General features: G+C 44.4%; 1 protein-coding gene across 4 annotated transcripts in view; it reads right to left on the bottom strand.

The window, feature by feature from the left end:
- Nucleotides 1–23,374, bottom strand: part of Fbxw11 (F-box and WD repeat domain containing 11) — an 88,349-nt gene that overhangs the window by 23,879 nt on the left and 41,096 nt on the right. For 2 of the 4 annotated variants that reach the window (XM_052194948.1, XM_052194947.1), the window contains 2 exons: nucleotides 10,521–10,583; nucleotides 7,548–7,773 (listed from right to left, as the gene is read on the bottom strand). In XM_052194948.1, the coding sequence (XP_052050908.1) occupies nucleotides 7,548–7,773; nucleotides 10,521–10,571 (277 nt within the window). In that variant the 5' untranslated portion in view covers nucleotides 10,572–10,583. The remainder of the gene's footprint in view (nucleotides 1–7,547; nucleotides 7,774–10,520; nucleotides 10,584–23,374) is intronic. The other 2 variants (XM_052194949.1, XM_052194950.1) reach the window with 1 other exon arrangement.

A 23,374-nucleotide genomic window follows, 5' to 3' on the forward strand; every position in this document is an offset into this window, starting at 1 on the left:
TGGAATCCGATGCCCTCTTCTGGGATGTCTAAAGACAGTTACTGTGGACTCATATAAATAAAATAAGTAAATCTTTAAAAATGAAAGTGTTCATGTCAATCTCATTTCCCTCTGACAGAAAACTTTTCTTCTGTTCTGAGCAGACGGGTAAGACCCCTCTAAAGCAACTGCCACATGATTACTCACTTCAGGACTTTGGGGAAGAGCCTGTTTAATTTATAGACCCAAGGAACCCAGATAGAAGGAGACAACCAACTCCCAATGTTGTCCTCTCACCTCCACAGGAGTAGTGTAGATACACATAGTAAGACATGCACACGTACACATACATACACACACACACACACACACAGCAGAGATAAGTAAAAGAAAAAGGCAAGGGCTTTGCAAGGAAATTCACTCAAGAGCCTTGCCATGGAAGATCACCAAGCACTGTTACATTCTGTTATATTCCTTCTTGTACTTCTTGTCTCTTCTGCAGCTAGAAAAAACACAGCTCATCCCCAAGCGTGGAACGTTCAAATTCCACGTCCCAAGTTCACTGCATACTGCTGGTTCTATGACACAAAGCAAACACTGAAACAACCCTGCCTCAGTTAGCAGCAGTTGTTGCCCCCATTTCCTTCTCTACGGAGCATCGACAAGGATCACTGGCTGTGACAGTGTCAACACAAACTGACACACAAGGAATTCTTTCCAACCCACATGTAGTGGGGCCCATGCCTGACATTTTAGTTGGAGGAAGGAGCATGCATTACATATGGGGATTGCCTTTATGTCTCAGAATGACAAGGTCACACTGTTGATGACAGTTGCCAAGCCTTTCCTATGCCAACACTACCCTGGACTAGATCTTGGGGAGAGCCTAGCCCTATCCTGAGACTGCACAGCCCCAATGCTCCCCTGTTTACCTGAATATAATCAAAGAATGGTGTGCTTCCCCTAATGGCCACAGCACAGCAGACTCCTGAGATGGTTACAAGTTAAAAGAAAATCTATGTCCTTCTCCCCAGTTGCTATTAAAGCAATTCCCTTTCACTCTAGATGTGACCACCGGCCGGGTAGGGTCAGTTTATCCCTACTATAATTCAGCTTCAAATTTTCCATGTGACCTAGCTACTGCAGTCTCTAGAATTCTGGTTTTTAGCATCCAGAAGGGGTATTCCTCGGCAGACCTACACAAAGAGCAGACTATCTTTCCCCACAGCTGAGTACAAGCATAGGAAATGAATCAGAACCAAGGACAGCACCCAGGACAGGGCTCTCCCCTGCAGGCTATTCCTGACAGACCTGACAATACTCCAGGGTCCCAAAATTCAGCGACCAGCTCTGTAAGACATCTAAATAGTCCAGTCTAGTCACTTCAGTCCATGGGGACATCTGGAGAATCTCCCAGGAAGACAATGCCATCTTTGGATCATTCTTCTGACTTTTTTGTGGTAAGATGACCCAGATGAGGAGCCAATTGAATCTGCTCACTCACCCTCCCTCTTAGTGCTAATTACTGGCTTTGCAACCTTTCGGTTCAATCCATGCTCCTTGAAGACAAATCACAAAACACATTATTAACAAATTAACTGCCAGCTCTTACCCTTACCCAAGAGATTTTTCAGATCTTACATTCACCCTTTTGAACATTATCTACCCTTCCTAATCTTTTCAGGTGCCAATTAACTTTTTAGATCAAGATGAGCTGCATCCTACAAATACCTCCCCCAGTCCTGATGATGCTCTGGACATCATCAGGCAGGACTGCAAGCCCAGCGGCACCAACACTCAGTCACTTCTCAGAGCTTCCCAGTTCTGAACATTAGGCCCAGGCTCTTTCTGGGCTGCACCTTTTCTTTCCTTTATTAAGAGACAGAAAGAACTGGTAAAACCAGAGTGGAAATAGACCATGCTGCCATATGCTTCCAGCAAATTATCCCTATATTCCTTGTGACTCCCCTCCAGATGGCTGGATACTGTCTTCAACTCTCCTTGTCTGGACAAGCTGACATGAATGAACTCCAGCTCTGTTCTTGATAGCATTCTCCAAGTCCAGACATCTTCTGTGAGCCACATGCTCATGTGCCCCCTCCTACCTCTCCTGTGTGTAGTCGCTTGCACAGGTCTGCCTGCCTCTCCATGCCACAGCTACAACTATGGATTCAAATTACAGAATCTCTCAGCTGCCATGGCTTATCCCAACTATAATCACATTAAAATCATGTTTAATCACATTTCTCTAGCCACAGGGTAACATACATAGTTCTTCTTGCATTTCTCTAAAAGCTGGGGGCTCACTGGATTCCTCCCACACAGGATGTCAACGGTCACTTTATATGACTCCATGAACGTCGCCTACTAACTGGATCCTCCTAATTGGTTAGAAACATGATCTAACATTCCCCTTTCAAATCCTCTATTCTTGGAAAAAGCAAGATAAATAGCAAGGAAAACGTGCATTAAAAGACAGCTGCCTGTCCAGGTCTTGGTGGCAGGGTTCCCATGACCTGGGAAGAACCAAGATTACAGCATTCGAACCTCTACTAAATCCTACTAGATCCTAAAGCCATGCACTGCACTGGAATCAACTAGGGTCACTGACTTTCAAAAGCACAGCCAGAGAATGGATCCCTCACACTTCCTGCGGAAGCAGCCTCTGGAAGAGGCTGCCTAGGAATCCATCTTAGAAACGTCACCTGATTCTGACAAATGGGGGACTCCTGGTTTACAGCAAGGGCACCTTAGCAGCCGTGGGTCTTTCTTCTTCACTGATTACTCACACAACTAAGCCATTAATAAGCTTGTGCATAAGCAAATCCCTTACATATATCCTCTTTCAAATGCCCTGGGATCACTTAAACAATGCCCTAGTGACACCCAGGGTTAGACTCCTTTCCTTTGGTTACTACCCCTTACAGGAGGTGAGGGGATTTAGTCTTACGGAAATGCAATGGCTGTCAAACTAGACAACCAGGTTTACATAGTCAACTGCTATGTGAGTAGCCATTTAATATCATTAGTCCATAACATGGGAACAATATTAAGTGCTGCAAGAAGTTATCTCACATAATCTGCAATATCCACATTTTACAGGGAAGGAATCTGGGAATCTCAAGTCCACTGGGAAGGCTACAAGGAGATTTAAAGGGCCAGATAGATATATAACAGGTGTTCAATAAATGCCCTTAGTCCCCTGCCCTCCCTTCCTCTCCCCTCCAGTCTTCTTAGCTGCTATGAATGTTGAAGAGGCTACCAAAGTCTTCATCCACAAAGAAAACAATGCCCATCTCTACTAGCAAAACCAGCTAACTTCAATTCTGAGCCCCATATTCCCAAAATGTTTTAAGAAGTTGTGTTTTGAGCCCTCAGTCCACTGAAGAGAAGAGCCTTACAAACCTTGCAACTTTTTGGTTTCAAGTTCACTGAGGAAAAAGAGGTTATGGAACAAACACAAGGCGATCTTTAGCCAGGGCCAAAGGGCTTTGCAGTGTTTTCCTCAGCATTTTCCTCAGCAGTGTGTCTGGCTCTTATCACTTCATCATGATGATGGAGCCTCCCCCCCTCCCCCCCAAGGCAACACGAGGACACATCACTACCTCAGCAGAATACATGCAGGCACATTTCTGAGAGTGCTTCTGGGGTTAACTGCAGGCACCTCATGAGAATCCAGGAAATGTCAGTAGTAAACTCAAACAATTAAAAGGCACCAATTTCAAAGTTCAACATGTAAAAACTACCACATCAAAATGAACCTCACATGTGTGATGTCAGCTCAATGGCCTTGGTGAGACCAGCTTAACACAGCTGCTTAGATCAGTAACTTCCCGTAGTTTAGAGACCCTCCAAGAGCAGCTGTAAAGAAACCCCCAATCCCCACCTCTGCTGCTCCTTGCTTCAAAATAAAAATATTTTATAAATAAAATAACCAAAGTTGTCTTTTAAAAATAAAACAACCACCTACAACCACTGCAGAAGCCTTTCTTGGTTATGTGTGACTCTAAGGGCTAAAATGTGAAAATAAGAGTAGGTCACAAAGGCAAGGCTTCCCATTAAACTACCCAGAAAACCAATGACGAAGTGAAAACCATTCCATGCCATACCCACTAGGTGGTAGGCACACTGCAGACACAGTCTTTAGTGCCCCCATACTCCTAGGTTAACACTGCACCTCCATAGATGTGGATGGGCTACTGTGTGTGGGGTCTGAGACTGGAGCCCCCGGGCTCTCTAATTCCAGTGCTCACACTCCCCACTCGTGGCCCTGTACCCAACCTGAAGCCACAGCTCATTCCTACTGTCCCTGTGACCTTTAATCTGGTCTATCATATTTATAGTCTGTGATGGTTCTGTCCTTACTTGGGGGCTAGACAGATGAATAAACCATGGGCAGGAAGCTAAGCACTTCAACATTTTAATCATGCAGATACCTCACCAAACTGATCAGTAAGACTTATCATCTTTTTGAAGTACAATCTGCCTCTCTTTTAAACAGTATACATTTTCCCTTTAACAACAGTTCTTACAAACCACAAACTTAGCCTGCAGAAACTGACATTGCAGACTAAACATTTACCATGATTTTTAGAAAAGCGTATCATAATTATCACTTTTTCCACTGAACCAAAAGGAGCCAGAGACCACAAACATTTTCCACTTTTCTTATACTGACAGGTACAATGTTCACAGTAAGCATTTTTTAAAAAGCCAAGACTATATTCAGTTTTTTAGAACTAATGTTTTTCACAACCAAACTCCAAACTCCAGATACTTACTGAATGACTGGACAATGACTCAAAGCTTTCTAAATCATAGTAAACCTAAGCAAGTGTGTACAGACCTCTCTTCCCCATAATGCTCTACCAGCATAGGGCTGGGCAAAGAACTAATGCCAGGTTTAACCGAAGTCTACTAGTCACCAACACAACCAGCTGGGCCAGCTTGTCCATGGCTATTAGATTCTCGTGTATGAAACATACTGACATATGTATATATGTTCAAATCAAATCCTGTTAAAACAAATAGCATTTTAACAGAAATATTTCCATGTCCCAGCCAACAGTCCATTCATTTCATATAACATTCAATACCACAAAATTCCACGTTAACAGAGATATGGACAATGCCTTAAAATTCACTGTAATGAAAACTGAATTGTATGCAATTATACTAACCATATTTATATACATAACACATGTTCATCTGTTATGCCTCTTCTCCAAGGCTGTGCACACCCCAGAAGGGGCGGCTGGAAACTATCACGGGCACTTCAACAGTGCCACCTTGTGGTTAGTCTGTAAACATAAGGGGCAGTTGCCTACATCTATACCATTTGGAAAGCAAATTAGAGAGAAAAAAATAAAACCAAAACAAGAGTAACAAACAATAACCAGATTTTCTTGAAAGGATGGAGGCTTGGCCTCATTCGTTAGTAGTCACTGATGAGGAACAGGACAATCAGTGACCTGAAAGGCTTCCTTGTCCTTTTCTGGTACAGGAGAGTTAGTTCCAGCAACGTACAGAGGTGCACAAGAATCCATTCACCTTCACCTTCTCTCCTTCTCATTCTCCAGAACTAAATGTGAATTGGGTTACTGTCCTGACTAGGTTTTTTATCATCTTGACAAAGGCTAGAGCAAAGAAAGCAAACGGTGTGTGCCAGTAGGACGGCTGGTAGGCAGAGGTCCTCGTGGTCTCTGCTCAGCTCCTGCCCTGACTGCCCTCAGTGAAGGACTGTAGGCTGCAGGGTGAGATAAACCCTTTCCTTTCTAAGCTGCTTGTTAACATGATCCTTGATCAAAACAATAGACAGCAAACAAAGACAGTTATGATACATTTCTCATGATCAAGTTAAGGATTCTCCCAGAGTAATCCCAACTGAGTGATTTCATCCTCTGTGCTAACGTTGAACCGATGTCTGCCCACCGTCATTTTATAACAGCACATGGCAAACAAGCACGGTACCCTAGGGAAGAATGCCCTCCGGTTCTTCTGATCTCTGTCCTTCTGTCTAATGAGAAATTGGATTAAGCAATTAATGTTCGAATCCTAGGTGGAAAGGGTTCCTATTTGCTTTTCTAGACATACAGAGGACAACTATTGGAAGACAGTCCGCCACTCTGTCATTGAAAGATCTGCAGAGTCAAGCCTTTTATCAGCTAACTCTCAAATATTCTTCATACTCTCTGTTTAGAAAATAAACACACAACTTCTGAAAGAAGAGTGCATTAGAAGCTTCCTTGTCACTTGTAGCCCAGGCAAGTTCCAGGCAAGAAGCACAGCTCTGTGCTATGAAAACCTGCTGTTCCTGAGGCAGGGGTGCTGCAGTAACACTGTCCTGGGAGGTCCCTAGACCTGTGCTGGCGAGGCACAGTGACAGCTGCACTGACCATCAGTGGAGAACCAGCATTCTCTCACAAGCCAGAACTCTACATCTGAGGAGATTTCAAATGATTTCAAACTGAGAGAGAAAAGTATAAGTTGTTAAAACCCAAAGCAGAGTGAAGTTAAATACTTTCCCTGAGAGTGATCGGCGCAGGTGTGCACCTCACCCAGCCGATGTCCCCAACAGGGAATTCTAATTTCCACTATGGATTTAGGGAATGATGGTTCACCAGTGACCAAAGGCAGCAGGACGATGTCAGCACAGACGCTGAGCTGTGGGAGACCCGGGCACAGGCAGGAACAAGTGCTCTCTGTACTTTTTTTTTTTTAAAGTCTTTGCTCAAGACTAAAACTGTCTTAGATACAACTAAAACTTAACCAGAAAACTAGCCATGGCACACATGGGCACACACGCATGAGAGAGGATGGCACGGCTTCACTAAGGAGCAGACAGAGAAGCGGTGTCAACAAACATGAACAGGCTGGAGAAATGGCCCAGTTAGTAGCCCATGCTGCTCGCAGGGAACCCAGGTTGGTTTCCAGCACCCACCTCTAACTCCAGAGTACCCAACACTCTTGTGACCTCCATGGGCACAAGGTAACCACATGGCACACAGATATACATGCAGATACTCATACACATAAAATAAATGAATTGAGAGAGAGAGAGAGAGAGAGAGAGAAAGAATGAATGAATGAATTAACAAATACACACAAATACACAACAAATATTCCTCGGTTTCTTGGCCGTTCCCGTCACTTCAAACAAGGGAACAATCTCAACTCTTGGAGGCTTGCCAAAATTCAGACTTAAGGAATTATGTGTGTGTGTGTGTGTGTGTGTTGCCATACTCAGCTCTATATATTTTAAAATTACATGTAAAGTACAGACTGTCGACATACCAAAATCGTGTGTCTTTAAAAATAGAAAAGCAACTAAATAAAGCAACAGCACTGACCTTTAATTCGCAGCAAAACCAATCACAGAAGTGGCCTGTGAATTTCCTAGAAATTCATCTACTGTATTTACTATATGGCACTTAAGGATTAAACCTAACTACAAATGCAGTGTCTGTTCAAAAATGAGGCTCACAATGTACTCACTGCCACTCAGCACTGCCAGGTTCGAGGACTAGGCATCGTGCCCTGCCCAACAACTGCCAAGTGCAGCTCCCTACCTGGTAAAGCAGTGATGAAGTCCCGCTGCAACATGGGCTTCAGGTAAGAGTTAATATGTCCATGCTGATAATGACACATCCGGGAGATCAGATGCTCCACAAACTCCACCTGATCTGATTCAGACCACTGGTCAAAGTACTTAATGCACAAGTCCTTTTCCTTCTGGTAGTTCCCCTCTGATGGCCTCTTTCTGGAGACAATCACAGATGATGTTCCATTACTTATCTGTTTTGGAAAAACAAACAATAATTAGCCAGAAAAGCATTTAATCAATTTCATTAGAAATACCTTTTGTACTATGAATTTAACCTACTGATATTGCAGCTGTTTCTAAAGCTGACAGGTGTCTTAGCTCACCATTCCTCAGTGCGTGCTATACCACCACTCCACCATTAGATAACTCATTTGGAAACAGTCATCTTAGAGGCACTAAATGCCCACCTTGATAAGCCAGCATCTACCTGGCTAGTAGTAGCTGTCTCCACTTCCTCAAAATTAAAAGTTAGTATCTCTCTTATATTCAAGATATTTCCAAGACCTTAGGTAAATGCCTGAAACCATGGACCCAAATACTGCCTATACATACATACATACATACATACATACATACATACAGCAGAGCTTATAAATTATGCATAGCAAAAATTATTGCCAATACTTAAAACAATATTGTACATGCATTCTCCCCCATCTATACTTCTGAAATTTTTCATCTAGTATGTTTAGACTGCAGCTGACCACAGGCACCATGAGCAATGCACACCAGAGTAGGGTTAGGCTAATGTGCATTACTAATGGTTCTCACACCTGGGCACGCATTAGAGTAGCTGAGTGCCTGTTAACACAGATTCTGGTTCTGCCTGTCTGGATGAGAGCCTCAGGATCTGTATTTTAAGTTCCTAAGTGCTGCCAAGTCTAGGGGATCACACTGAGAAGCCCCCCCCCTTTCTAAAGAGAAGAGGGGGCCTAAAAGTTAATCAATCTATAAAGCTCCATTTTCTCCTAATAGTTTTGACCCTAATTTTCTCCTAATAGTTCTGATGGCTATAACTGCTGGAAGACAATGTCCAGGCACATCTGCATACTCACATCTGTGCAAGCACGCTTGCCCTCCCCCATCACCATAACAATGACAGTCTACAACCCTAGACTCAAAGCCACAACCATTATAATGCTATTTAAAAACAACATTAGTTCTTTGGTTTGGTTTGATTTTTGAGACAGGGTGTCTCTTGAGTGATCCTGGCTGTCCTGGAGCTCACTCTGTAGACCAGGCTGGTCAGAGATCCACCTGCCTCTGCCTGAGTGTTGGAATTAAAGGCATGTACCGCCTCCTCTGATAGCATACACTAACAGAAAGTAAGACCCTAGAGGAATCAGACCTGAAGAGGTGAATTACAAATGGCCTTTACTTCCATTAGAAACTTGTTTCCAATATATGCCATGGAATAAAGAGCTCTTGTAAATAGTGTGTTCTCATATTAAACTAGACTAAACATATGCACAAAAGAGAATCTTTGTAAACTTCAAAGGAAAATTCTGACTGTCCTTAACAAGAATCTTTTTAATTTCATATCTCAAGTTTGTTTTTCTCTGTATTTACAGGCAAGATCAGAAAGCACACACCTTCCACTTAATTTACATTAACCATCCATTTCCAGTTCTCCACGCCACCCCCAATTCCTAGAGTGAGGGATAATTCAACAACAGCAGCTGTTACCACCAGAGGGCAGCATTGAACAAGCATTCTAAAAGTTGTTGAAGAACTTGAGACAAAGTAAAAATTCCTTGTTGTGATAAATATTAGCAAATATAAAGGGAGATATAAGGACATCTTACATAAAATATCAAATATAAAAGGATAAACATAAAAGGAGTTATCAATGTTATTTTAAGCATAACAGTACCACAGCATTGTAACAAGAAAATAGTCATGTCTACCTACAAGCAAATCACAACATATCTTTCTGCACAGAAGCACTGCAGTGTGGATGTTACAGTCCAGCTTTTAAATACAGATTAACCACTGGCAGCTTTGAAAATGATGGGAAGGACCAAAGGTGAAATATGCAGGGTTTTATGGTGTTGTGAACATAATCACCAGGACAAAGCCAGGCTGCACATGGAAATGCCAACTGTGGGATCTGACAGACTCCATGTGCTCATCCTCTTACTCAATGTCTGCTGACAGTTTTCCAGAATTGGTTAAACAGAATAATAGCCTGCATCTGTGCTTTGCTCCCTAGATCACTGTGTTTTCACACCACTTTCTGACTTTGATGGGCAAAAAGGTTATTATTTCATTTACCATGTAGTTCCCCACTGAGTAACCAATGAGGAGCTGAACAGATGAAGGAACCTGGATGCTAAGGACCTGGGAGCCATTGTAAGCTAGAGGATCTCCGTGAAGAGCAGTGTGGCGAGGCAGTGTGGAAGAAGGTCGGCATGTTCTTTTTATACATGATGTTCAAAAGACAAGGAGGCATATGCGTGCTTAGGAGCTAATTTCCAGCTGCTATCGGAGCCCACTCCACCCCCACCCTGGTGGCCCAGACCAACCCTGCTGCTGTTACTTAACCTTGGTCTATGTCATCTTAGGCTTGTTGGGCAAGCACTCTTGTAGCTAACTAGTAGTTTCCTTGTAGTTTCCACAGGAGCCCAGGTCACTTTCTTTATATGCTGTGCCTTCACTCATGTCCTCACCAGCAGGCTTAGTGCAAACACTGACCCATGAAGGCCTGTGTGCTTCCCAGACCCCACCAAAGCCTGGGAGATTCAGCGGGAAAGAGATCAAGGAAAGGGGACTGAGCTGAAAGGGGACAGCACCTCACGGGGGAGGAAACGGTGGACAAGCAAGGTGGCTTCTCAGTCTGGGAACCCTATAGAACACAGAGGCTGGGCTCTGCTCTCAGTGAGGACACAAGGCAAGGCAGAGCTTTATCTACAGTCATCTGCTAACTTATCATGCCTACCTGCCAAAGAGCACTTTTCTTTGGGGACTCATCTTCATTTTGATCTTCCATAACTGAAGTGTTCTAAAGGGGGAAAAACAGGTTATTTGAATTATGTCAAGTTCTACAAAACCTAAATGACTACAAGACATAAACTGTGAGATGCAAACTCAAGAGCTCTGGCTTGTTGCCATATGCCATGCTGGGTCAGGAAGCTATCATCAGCTTTCCTAAATCAACAGTAAGCATGCAGTCTTCACTAACGGGGCCTGGGCATGACTGAAGAGCGGCTAACTTGTGGGGTAACCTTCATCACTGCTCTTCTATGGCTTGTGTCAAAAAACTCCAAGTCAACTTGGAGTCAATTTGTGTCAGAGACTCACAAGTTCCCAATGGTCTCCTAGATCAACTGCCGGTTCAGTAATGCATCCTACCCACCAGCAATTACAAGTGACAAGGCCCCCAAGCGTCCCCCTCCTACCTCTCCCTCCACAGCTGTTCTGGGGAATAGCCTTGCCATCTCCCCCAGCAAGAGTGGAAGACTGCCCCGCCTTCTCCTCAACAAGAGGGTTGTTAGTCACTAAGAATCTGGCTTGCCTTTGAACACGCTTTCTTTCCATTTTTGCATCTTACTACACAAAGAAGTACTGTGTAATTATCCCTTTGGTGACCTAGTGGCTCAAAAGATGCCCATTAACTGGAGATTATACATGTTTGGGCTTTCCCTTTTGAAGCTTCTACCTATCAGCTAAGTGGAGCCTTACTAAGGGGAAGTGTGTGGGCTGTGCTCAGAAGGAGAGACGGTTGCTCTATCCATCCCAAACCTAGAATTCTTAAGATGGAACACAAAACTCCATCATCTGCTTTGCAATGTTTTTGGAAGGTCCATTCTGGCTCTATTAAAATGACCAAGATGTCTCTGTTTTGCATCTTCAGGGATAAACCGTCTCAAACTGCCCTAAAATGTCTGGACATAACCCAGAGTACTTCCCAACAGAGCAATGGAGAATCCACAACAGCTGACAGGAGTCAGCACTGAGTATGAGTCACTGTTGTCTATGTCAGTGGCACACAATAGAGCCAATGCGAGACACTTGGTCACTCAGGGTGGCAAATGAAATCACTCATGAAACAGAGGGCCACAGGGTGTGGTGAGATGGCCAGTGCTGTGCCTGCTGTTGTATCTCTGGTCACAGATGCCCTCCTTCCCTGCTTTGAGGATACTATGTTACAAGGTTTCCTCTGCACATGTTTACAACTTCACTGACCTAGGCAGAGCAGAATGGCTATAGAGGAAAATTCCTCAATAAAATCTTAAAAGTCCAGAATGTCAAGGCCAGTGACAAGATTACAGGAGAAAGGGTGAGGGGGGGGGGCAGTATGTCCTAGTGTTCAAACCAGGGACAGCGGTGGGTGATCCTGAAGCAGAAGGCAGGGGAGAAGTAAACACATCCACTGCTTCCATGATCTGCTGGGCCAGTTCTACAACTCCATGTGCAACTCAAGCTGTAGGATCTCCATGACACGCAACAACAAGACATCTGAGAGGAGTCCCAGTGAGGTCCCAGTATTGATGGTGTAGCAGAAGCCAGACCCATGACTCACTGCATGAACATACATGGACTACACTGTGTGATGCACGTGTGATACACTGTGACACATTACAGCTTCCGTGACAAGATTTTTTTTTAAAGATCTATTTATTATTATATGTAAGTACACTGTAGCTGTCTTCAGACACACCAGTAGAAGGCATCAGATCTCTTTACAGATTGTTGTGAGCCACCATGTGGTTGTAGTCAGTGCTCTTAACCGCTGAGCCATTTTGGTTTAAGTTTGTGCTTTGTTTTTTATTTTCTTTTGGGTGGAGGTTGCAAGGGCAAAGGGCAGATATGACAATGAGTGTGATTGGTTGTGCATGATGTCAAGAAACAATAAAGAATCAATTAAAAGTTAATAATAATAATAATAAATAATTAATAATAATAAAGAATGGCAAGGAGACAGAAGCAGGCCGGGCCGCACAAGAAGAGCACGGAGAGGATGGGAAGCCAGGTGCAGAGAGTTCGTGTGACACTCCTAAGGCCTCTACTACAGTCTATGCTAAACCTTCAGCATTCTGGACAGTGCCCTGGTTTCTTACTGCCAGAGTTCTGACCTAAGCACTGTCATGTTTTTCACTCAAGTAAAATTTCCAAAGTCCTGCAGACTTCACCAATAACAGCATCATCACAGTGAGGGATTTTAATTCACCTGATCCACAAGAGCAAAGGCATTATTTATACAGCTGAGAGGAAGGCAGCTCTTGTGAAGAAATACCAACTATTTTCTTCATGCTAAATTACAGGGGCTTAGTGTATACACTTCAGTGAAACCCTCTAAGGGCCAGACTAAACCTGCCCCTACACATTTCCCAGCTTCTCTTATAGACACTTGAGAAAAGCTTTAATAGAGACCAGCATCCAAGCTACACTGATGAGGCTGGGGGTCAGGACTTCCACCAGCTCTACAGTGCAAGCATGGGCCCTCATTCTGCTAGAAAGCTCCTGCCCACTGGACCACGTTCCCAGTGAAATCACTTCTAAATGGTATTTAATCCTACATGGCTTGAGAGAAGCTGGGAGAAAAAAGGAGAAACCCTGTCACCTGAGCTGTCACACGATCCAGTAAGTGACCAGGCTACTGTACATTCTGTAAGAACTAGAACTCCTAGTCAGACCTAGTCAGTTTATACTGCTTCCCTCAAGCCAGGTTGAAGGTGAGCAACCCTCAGTAGTAATCTCTGCTAACATTAACTCAGCATGTATCTAGACTTCAGAAAAACAGCTCTGACTAAGGGAAAGGGCAGCTTTGAGGTCACAAACAGAAACCACTTCTCCAGCACCTTTGTCAGTCCTCTACATAGGATTACAGAGACTACTCTTAACAAAACTGTCTGTGCCGTGCACTTACACACATGCACAAAATATACCTGCACAACAAATGCATATTTGCTAGAGTGCGCGCGCGCACACACACACAGCATTTCACTTTGACAGTTGCCCCCTTTGAGAATCATCTAACGGGAACAATCCTTATTTAAAGCTGTGAATTGTGCAGTAGGTCAGTGGCTAGGAGCCGCTAGGGCCTTCTACCCGCCAGTACTTCTCTCAGGGCCTTCTCCAACTGCTGCCTGGAACCCACCATCAATTTAATGGGTTGTAACCAGCAGTTATAATATAAGGCATTCACTTAACCCACAGAGTAAGCACAAACTCACAGAAAGGCTTTGGCATGGCGATGGTGGCCGAGAAAGGTGGAGGGGCACTTGTGGCAAGCAGCACAATGTTCACTCAAACTCCTGAATGATGGCCACTTATCTACTACCTAAAGTTACTGCCAAATTCTGTTTCTAAGATAGGTCTCAGATGTGAGGGCTGGCATGGGTGACACTCAACTCTCACTGTGGCTTTTACAGGCAGGCCCTCCCTAGTGACCAGTGGTGTCATTTCTGCCCGGAATTTCACTATATTTTTTCCTGAGTCTAACTTAACATTGTTACAATGAAATTTTTAAGTACACCAGCAGTTCATTCTTTTTCATTTCTGAATACTATCCGAAATTTCCTTCTCACAAAGGATTTAGCTCAAAATCCTTTGCCTCCTTAAGGCCCTGGGTTCAGTCCCCCAAACCCCCGACTGTCCATGCACACAGTCACTCCCATTCCGGCTCTTCCTTTTCTTCTTCCTTGGTGTTTTGGGGTCTGGCTTGGACTACATGCAAGCAAGCCAAGCACAACTGGGCCACATCCCAGCCTTCTTTCAGCATTTAAAAATAACTCTGCCATGTCTTCTGGTGTGCACATGTGTGATGCTGTCAGGTCTATTAAGAAGCACACTGGATCACTGCAGTGTATACCAGCATTCTCCCAAAGCATGTGCCTAGCTGCAAGTGTCCTGCTTCGAGACTACTCATTTCCCGAGGCTATTCATACAGCACCCCCACCCACCCCGACCTTCCAGTTATAAGTAATATACGGCTCCCTCTGTGACATCAGAAAGCCTAATTTAAAACTAAGAGCAAATTACAGTATGCAAACACGCAGCTATGTGTTCAGACCTGATCTTGGGAACCTCCTCAGAAGTCAAAATGAAAGCACTGCAGTGTTCCCACTTAAGCTGCATGTGCTCTTTAAGCCACCTCTAGACTCTTCACAAGCCTGTCCTTAAACTGCTCTGTGAACTGTCCCGCTGAACTATACTGACTGCTCAGTGGATAATGACAGCAAAGTGTGTACACATCTATTACACACAAAAGTTGGGTTTCTCCTTTTGTTTTGGTTTTTTAAAAAGATTTATTCATTCATTCATTCATTCATTTAATGTACATGAATATACTGTTGCTGTCTTCAGACACACCAGAAGAGGGTTCAGACACACTATACAGATGGTTGTGAGCCACCATTGAACTCAGGACCTTCTGGAAGAGCAGTCATCAGTGTTCCTAATTGCTAAGCCATCTCTCTAGGCCCTTTGTTTTGATTTTTTGGGGGGAGGTTCAAGACAGGGTTTCTCTATGTAGCCCTGGTTTACCTGGAAATCACTCTGTAGACCAGGCTGGCCTCGAACTCAGAAATCCCTCTGCTTTTGCCTCCAAAATGCTGGGAGAACACTGTCAAAGATAGTCTCAGCAATGCCTGTTAACTACTGTTAAGATGATGTGATAAACTGCACTAAGGTAAAGTAATTCTGCTTATTAAAAGCATTGTGTGTGTGTGTGTGTGTGTGTGTGTGTGTACATGGAAACCAGAGGTCATTGTCAGATGACTTTGACACCTGTCTGGGGTTCAGGGAGACTGGCCTGCTGCCGGAGTGTTCCCAAGATCCTCCCGTCTCTGCAGAGCTCCCTGAGCTGCAGCTGGCCCTGGCTTTCCTTCTCATGGGTGCTGGGGCAATGTTCCCATGCCCCCCGCTTGTACAGGCACTGAGCATTACTAAGTGTGCAAAAAACATCATTTGCATCTAGTGAAAGTGAAAACATCCTAGGAATAACTGATACTTCACCCTGCACTGCACAGGACAATGACAAACACAACAGATCTTACTTAACAAAAAACACAACTGAATTCCAAACAGGTAAAATATATACACAGGCATTACACACACATACATAATTTTTTTTTGGGGGGGGGGGATTTGGTTTTTTCGAGACAGGGTTTCTCTGTGTAGCCCTGGCTGTCCTGTAACTCACTTTGTAGACCAGGCTGGCCTCAAACTCAGAAATCCACCTGCCTCTGCCTCCCAGAGTACTGGGATTACAGGCGTGTGCCACCTCCGCCTGGCTAGTAATTATTTTTTTTAAGAAACCAACCAAAATACTGCCTCCTAGAGATAAAATTAGTGGTGCAATAAACACAAAGTACCTTTATACACACATGAAAATTGTTTAAGACATGCTCTCTAGAAACTGCTTTTTCCATATGCCTCTGTGTACATACATTTTAGTGGCTACAGTTTATTTCATCCCATAAGTCGTGAGATCAACAGGAAGTAAAGATGTTGTTTTTAGTTCTACTAAGTATAACTTGAGAATGAGCTTTCACACCTACAATTACCTCTGATTTGGGTTCCCAGACACGCAGAAGATGCTTAGGAACCTGAGTTTCATAATGGATGACCAAACTGACTTTGACTGTCTCTAATATCAAATTATCAAATATTTTCCTAAGAGCAGACTTCACATCCAAGTCCCTTTATCCAACAGTCACTTCCTCTGACACAGCTCCTTAACTCCCAGGAACATCAGCATGAAGCCCTAAAGTTCCTCAAACAGGAAAATTACACCAGAGGAAAACACTTGAATCTAAAGAATGAAAGAAGGAATAAAGGCAAATAAGAAAGAAAATGATAAAAAAAAAATCAGACTACATACACATTAATTTTAACTGAAAAACAGATGATGGTGCTACAAGAAATAAGACACAAACATCTAGCGACCCTGTGTCCATAGGTCACAAGGCAAGAAAACACAAATAAAACACCAAAAAATATCGATGGCAGTATAGTTGTGTTATATAGTGCACACAAGAAAGTAAAAGTGGCACATGTCACAGGAATGAGACCGGACGGACGGACGGACAGACAGGGGAGGACACTCAGCAAACCTGAAGGCAGGGACCCAAGGGAGAGTTAAAGGAAGCCTGGCACTTCCTTGTGCCTCTCCAAGCAGTAGCCAGAGCACACATGGAATCAAAGCTGGTGTCAGCCATGACAGCTAACACAGGGAAAGGGAGCATGGTAAAAGTCATCCTTTGAAAAGCAACTTTTTTTTTGGTTTTATCAAGACAGGATTTCTCTGTAGAGATAGCACTGGCTGTCCTGGAACTCACTCTGTAGACCAGGCTGGCCTCAAACTCAGAAATCCGCCTGCCTCTGCCTCCCAGAGTGCTGGGATTACAGGCATGCGCCACCACCGCCCAGCTGAAAAACAACTCTTAAGGACAAAACATAAATATGAAAGGCATTGTGAAGGAGAAATTCCTCAACTTAATGAAGAACATCTACAAAAACCCTATGGCTAGCACCACCCGAAAAGGTTTGCTGCCTCAGGCCATACACCTTAGCCATACACCTTAGTCAGTTAGGCTCTCTCTTGCCCCCTTGTTAGTCTCTAGTCACAATGTATTCATTGCTTTGACTCTCAGTCACGCTTCTCAGGATTAGAAGGGGAATTATAAAACTGTGAGGGAGGCAGAGAGGCAGCTAGATCTCTGACTAGAGAGTGAGTTCTAAGACACCCAGGGCTACAGGGAAATCCATCTCAATAAGCAAACAAAATACTAAGGGTTGCCTAGCTGGGTGTGGTGTCTCATACTGAGGCTAACAGGGAGACTGCCACGCGTCCAAGTGCAGCCTGGGCTACTGTGAGTTCTGAGAACACTAGACACAGATGAGCACTGCAGCCCTGCCTGGCAAGCAAGAAGTCCTGGGGTCGGTCAATCCTCAGAGCCTCCTTCCACTCAGAGCCTTTGCTGTTTTGTTCTTTTCCCTGGCTGCCCTGGAACTCACTACATCAATAGGACGGCCTCAATCTCAGAAAGACCCTGCAGCCTTTGCTTCTCAAGTGCTGGGATTAAAGAAAGGCCTACACCACTAAGGCCTAATTAATTGATAAACATTAAGATAAAATATTAGTTTAGATATATAAATATAATATTAAATATATGCATGTTTGTATTTTTAAAATATTCTTAGTTTTTCAAGGCAGGCTTTCTCTGTATGGCCCTGGGTGTCCTGGGCCATACTCATTCTATAAACCAGGCTAGCCTTGAAGTCGGAGATCTGATATCTTTGTATCTTGATTGTTGGGATTAATTGCTCAGTTCACCCAGCAGGTGTTCAGGGTCAGCTGATGGATCTGTTTGATGTCCTTTGTCATTGTTTTGTGCTTTGTACATTCATGTTCCGGGCTCTTAAAAAAAATAAAAGAGGGGCTGGAGAGACTGACTGCTCTTCCAAAGGTCCTGAGTTCAAATCCCAGCAAACACATGGTGACTCACAAACCATCCATAATGAGAACTGTCACCCTCTTCTGCGTGTCTGAAGACAGCTACAGTGTACTTACATATAATAAATAAATCTTAAGAGAGACAAAAAAAATTCTGCTCCCTAAGAAGACACAATTTTTTCCTGCTGGGTAATTATCACAAATATCCCGCTAAGACTCAGTCCTCACATTCATTTGGAAAATACTACTCAAGCAGCTGTACGGCTAAGGAGATGACCACAGCAGTAGCTTCCACTTGAAAGGCTGAGGCAGGGAGACCTAACGGACAGCTAAGTGGAGGACGGGGACGCCACTGCAGCTGAGGTTGAACTCATGGGGGCTTCCATCCATAGAAGGTAGAGGTTTCAGAGAGAGAGAGACAGAGAACATCTCTAGTACACTGGCTGGGCCCAGAAGCAATGACATCCCAGCAACACTAAACACTCACTCTTGTACCTGAGTACCGGAAAACCCAAGAGCCTGGAGCAGGAATGGACAAAGCACTTAAAAATGGCAAAGACACATAAACAGATCTATGAGCTGACCCTGAAGCACCCGCTGGGCGAACTGAGCAACCTGACCATAAAAATCATGGTGGACAGAGCACAGCTGTCTGCCATGTAAAACAGAGTGAAGCAGAAAGGGCAGCTGACAGTCCACGAAAGTGAAGTGCCAGGGAGACAGAACAACTGCGTCGGCTCAAAGGATCTCCCCGCAGACCAGAGTTACAAAGGGATAAACAACTTTATTATGAAGGAAGCCATCTTCCTAAGCCATCACTGTTCAGAAGACAAATCAAAATCACACTAAGGCTAGAAGGTGCTATGAGCACAGAGCAAACCCTTGTGTTGATCCGACCCTACACTACAGATGCACATGGGAGCCTACACTGACTGAGCCACCCCTACCCTAACAGCTGGTCTGCAACTCATCAGGACCCAGCAAAGACAGGAAAACTATCCCAGACTTAAGGAGGTACAACTGAAGTCAGCAGATCATTCCTAAATGCATGACCTCCACAGAGGACATTGTGAAGAGCTTTAGTGACACTCAGGTAGGGCCAGAGGACCGCTGTCACGTTGAGTCCCACCAGACTTCTGGGACACTCGCCCTGCACCAAGGAAGTGACCACAGCAACCAGTTTTACTTCCAAGCTTTTTTTTTTTTAATGTACAAGGCCTAAGCTGGTAGAAGCCTGGGGACAGCTCAAATGGAGAAAAAGAAACCTTGCAATGGTTTCCTCACATTAATATCCAGCACTTCAATAATGTGACCATACAGCTAAGAACGGATATGATCGTTTAAAAAAAAGGATATATATTTGCAATGCTGGGGTTGCAAAGTCAGGCCTTGCATACATGTGATTGGCATGCTATCACTACATCCCCAGTCCTAGGCTTTTTTTTTTAAATTGGTATGAAAACAAATTATTTTTGGTTCTAGAAATTAAATCCTGGGACTAGGCATAGTTTAGCACATAAAGTACTTTACTGGAACCATGTAACAAGCCACCTGCAATCCCAGCATTAGGGAAACGGGGAAAATCCATGGGCAAGATAGCTAACTAGACTAGTTAGACTGTGGGAGCCTCAGATTCACAAGAGACACTGTCTCAGACTCAGCATAACCACACGTGAGCACTCACACTTCAATCCTTTCTACGTTTTTTTTTTTTCCCCATTTTTTTCCACCTGAGTTCCTCCTTGGCCCACTATTCTCTTCCTTGTCTCAACTAGTTTCAGGCTAGTTACATCTTTCTTTTTTTGTTTTTGGCACCCACTGAGATTGATTAGGGCTGCCTACGTACACATGGACACTTTTCCGTAAGTGGTTACACTGAAGTGAATGACTGATCCCTGCTGGTATCTGCGGGGAGGAATGGGTTCTAATGCTCTGGCTCCCTCTGACAGAAGGCTAAGGTCCAATGCTCTGTAGGTCTCTAGCTGACCAGGGAGCTATGAGGGTTCAGGCCCTGGCCAGAAGACAGACTCCACGATCTACCGCTCTGCCATCCCTTAGTTTCTTCCTCAGCCCTTGTCTATGACACTCCCTGGGCCCTGGAAGGGGTGATCTCACTTAGAGCCCAACTTTTCAAGAGTCAGTCATTTTCAGCATTTTGATCAGTTATAAGCCTCTGCAATTACCAATACTCACAGAAAAATGCACCTCTGTGACTGAATCTGATAACAGAACTAATCCATGGGCAAAAACAAAGCTATTTTTGAAGGCGCATCATTGCCAGTTAGCCAAACCACTGCAGGAGCTTTCCCCATTCAGCCCCATGACCTCCTCAGTCATGGTTTCTCACCAGGTATACAGGGGTTGGAGGTGAATTCCTGTAGTGCCAGCCTCAAATCTAATCAGAGAAACTGGTTATCCCTGAACACCTCCCTCTTTAAACTATTACTGTCAGATGATCCTAAGAAGCATCGGGGGTCAGCAAAATGGCTCAGCAGGTATCAGCACTTGCTCTGCAAGCCTGATACAATCCTTAAAACCACGTAAGATGAAAGGAGAAACCTAACTCCACAAGCACACAGGCGTGCGTGCATATGTGCACGCATGCATGCACGCACACAAGAAAAAGGCAGAGCTAGTGCTGACTGAGGACACTAGGTCTGCTTGTCTCGCCATTGTAACTGAATCATCTTACACATAGCTCTAGACATGGTGCCCAGGTAGCTCAGTCAGGAAGCTTGAGCTGTCTCAAGCTGGCACAGCCACGTGCTTGGCAATGTCTCTGGGGCACTCGTGGCAAGTGCATCCAGGGGATGTTCTCTCATAAGCCATGCTTTCAGCTGACTCACATATGCTCACCTTGCTCAGAGTGAAGAGCTGCCAACTTTGATGCCACAGGGCAACAGGCTTTCCAAATTTCTCAAAACACTAACATGCCACCTTAGTGAGGATTTTAGTGAGATGTGCCACAAGAATCACGTGACAAGTTCTAGCCACCGAAGCCAGTTCTGAGGACCTTGATTAGTACCAAGCTACAGAACGCTTTTAACTCATATTATCAGAAGCTATAGGGAAAACTAATATAAGCCCCTGCATAGGCCAGGAGCAATGGTGACGCCTGCACCCTCAGCACTCAGAGGCAGGGGCATGTGGACCTCTATGAGTCTGAAGCCCACTGGGTCTGCATAGTGAGTTCACAGTGAAAAAAAGCCAGGCTATATATAGAATATATCCCAAAACAAAACAAAACAAAGCAACAAAACCCATCAACAAATATCTAAATAAAAAATTTTTAAAAAAGTCTCAACTAGGGTCTGGACAGATGGCTCAGTGGTTAAGAGCACTGACTGTTCTTCCAAAGGTCCTGAGTTCAAATCCCAGCAACCACATGGTGGCTCACAACCATATGTAATGAGATCTGACGCCCTCTTCGTGTGTGAAGACAGCTACAGTGTACTTAACATATAATAAGTCTTTTTTTAAAAAAAGGCTACCTGCAAAACTCAAATAGATTCAGAACTAGAAGGTGCTGGCTACATTTCAAGATGAGGGCTATCACTCTCACTTACCACTTTTACCCCAATTCTGTTATTAACTATATATTCAGAAAAGATTTGCTTTTCGTTGTTTTGTTGTTTTCAAGACAGAGTCTTTGCGACCCTGGCTGTACTGGGACTAACTCTGTAGACCAGGCTGACCTTGAACTCAGAGAGATCTACAAGCCTCTGCCTCAGAGTTCTGGAATTAAAGGCACCACTACCCAGCTGAAAAGATTTTTTAAAGCAAAACAAAATTACAGCTAGCTAGCTTAAAAGCAAAATCAACTTTTGTCCACGGTTACTTGCCAACTCATGGAAACACTTAAATTCAGAGCTCAGACAACCAAGTCCAAAGCGGCCCTGGTTATGCAATCAGGGAGAAGCAGACCACAGAGCCAGAGCCTTCCGGCTCACTGCAGCCTACTGCACCCACTCTCCAGTCAGTGAATGATTACTGAGTACCCACTGCCTGGCAGTCTAGAAACAAGTGTGTTTACCAGGCACTGGACAGGAAAACATGACCTGTTTTTGCTCAGAACATGGATTGGGGTGGGTGGGGCAAGAGACAGGAAAAACAAACCTATGATCTAATTTGAGCCAATGCTAAGTGCTAGGGGAAGAAAAAAATCAAACCCCAAAGGAGTGAGCAGTGGCCAGCAGGACATCAGTGCCCACTCAGAAAATCCTCTCAATACCTGGCCCTGTGAGCTGCCAGTGACATAATGGCATTTCTCCTGCTGACCAACTTTGACTTTGAAAAGCTGTTTACACCCTCACACACAGTCGAGCACTGCAATGGCTGTACTGAACCTGAGGTTCCTGAGATCAGGGACCAGCCTTCATCAGTCCTGCCACCTGCCTTCTCCTCTCAGGCCCAGCTTTCGCACATGTAAAACAGAAGATGCCTGGTTTACAATGTCGTGCAGAGATGTAAGAGGACAGCTCAGAGAAGAGTGTAAGCAGGCACAAGTGTTCCTTGGCTGTTCCCATTGTCTTGGTCAGGGTTTCTATTCCTGCACAGACATCATGACCAAGAAGCAAGGTGGGGAGGAAAGGGTTTATTCAGCTTACACTTCCACATTGCTGTTCATCACATAGCGCACGGATCTTCCCTTAATGATCTAGACTGTCCCTGAACACCTCTCCTTGAAGCGCCATGCCTGTGCAGTGAGCAGCCAGACAGACTCCACTCAATCAGCTACAAATTCTCATGGGGTATCTGTGCTATAAGCGACACCAGTTTGGTGAGATCAGCAACATGCCTACTATGTCACGCCATCCTTCTCTTTTTATTCTGTCACGATTGTCTCCCACTCCAACACCAGCACCCCAACCCCAGGTCTAGCTCTGTATCTTCCTGCCTAGGCTACGGTGCCATTTGTCTGCTCAAACACTAATCCAGACGCTGCTAGGAAATACTTTCAGCTATGATTAACACAGAGCTTCCAGGATATAAGGGGCCTTACTCACCACAAACACTGAGGTTTGGGGGAAACTTGCTCAGTGAGGACAACAGGGAGCCCTGCCTGCCTGCCCCACAATAACAAGAACTGGGTCTTTATTCTTCCTTCCCTGCCTCCCCTTGAGTCCGTGGCTCTGGAGAAAAGCTGACTGGCAATCTAGAACTGGTGTCCCAGATTCCATCTTTTCATCTCACTGTGTTAACAAGGTGGCTAGAATGAGCCTATGACTTCCCGGTAAATCTTTCTAGGGCCCAGGTGCCGTGTATTTTTAATTAACAGTTTTGGGTGGGTGGGTGTGTGTGGGTGTGTGTGTGTGCACACACACGCACAAGCAGGCTCCATCTAGAGCTAGAGACACACAGTTGTGAGCTGCCAACCCTGGGTGCCGGAA

This window comes from Apodemus sylvaticus, chromosome 10 (genome assembly GCF_947179515.1).
Source record: "Apodemus sylvaticus chromosome 10, mApoSyl1.1, whole genome shotgun sequence".
NCBI lineage: Eukaryota > Metazoa > Chordata > Mammalia > Rodentia > Muridae > Apodemus > Apodemus sylvaticus.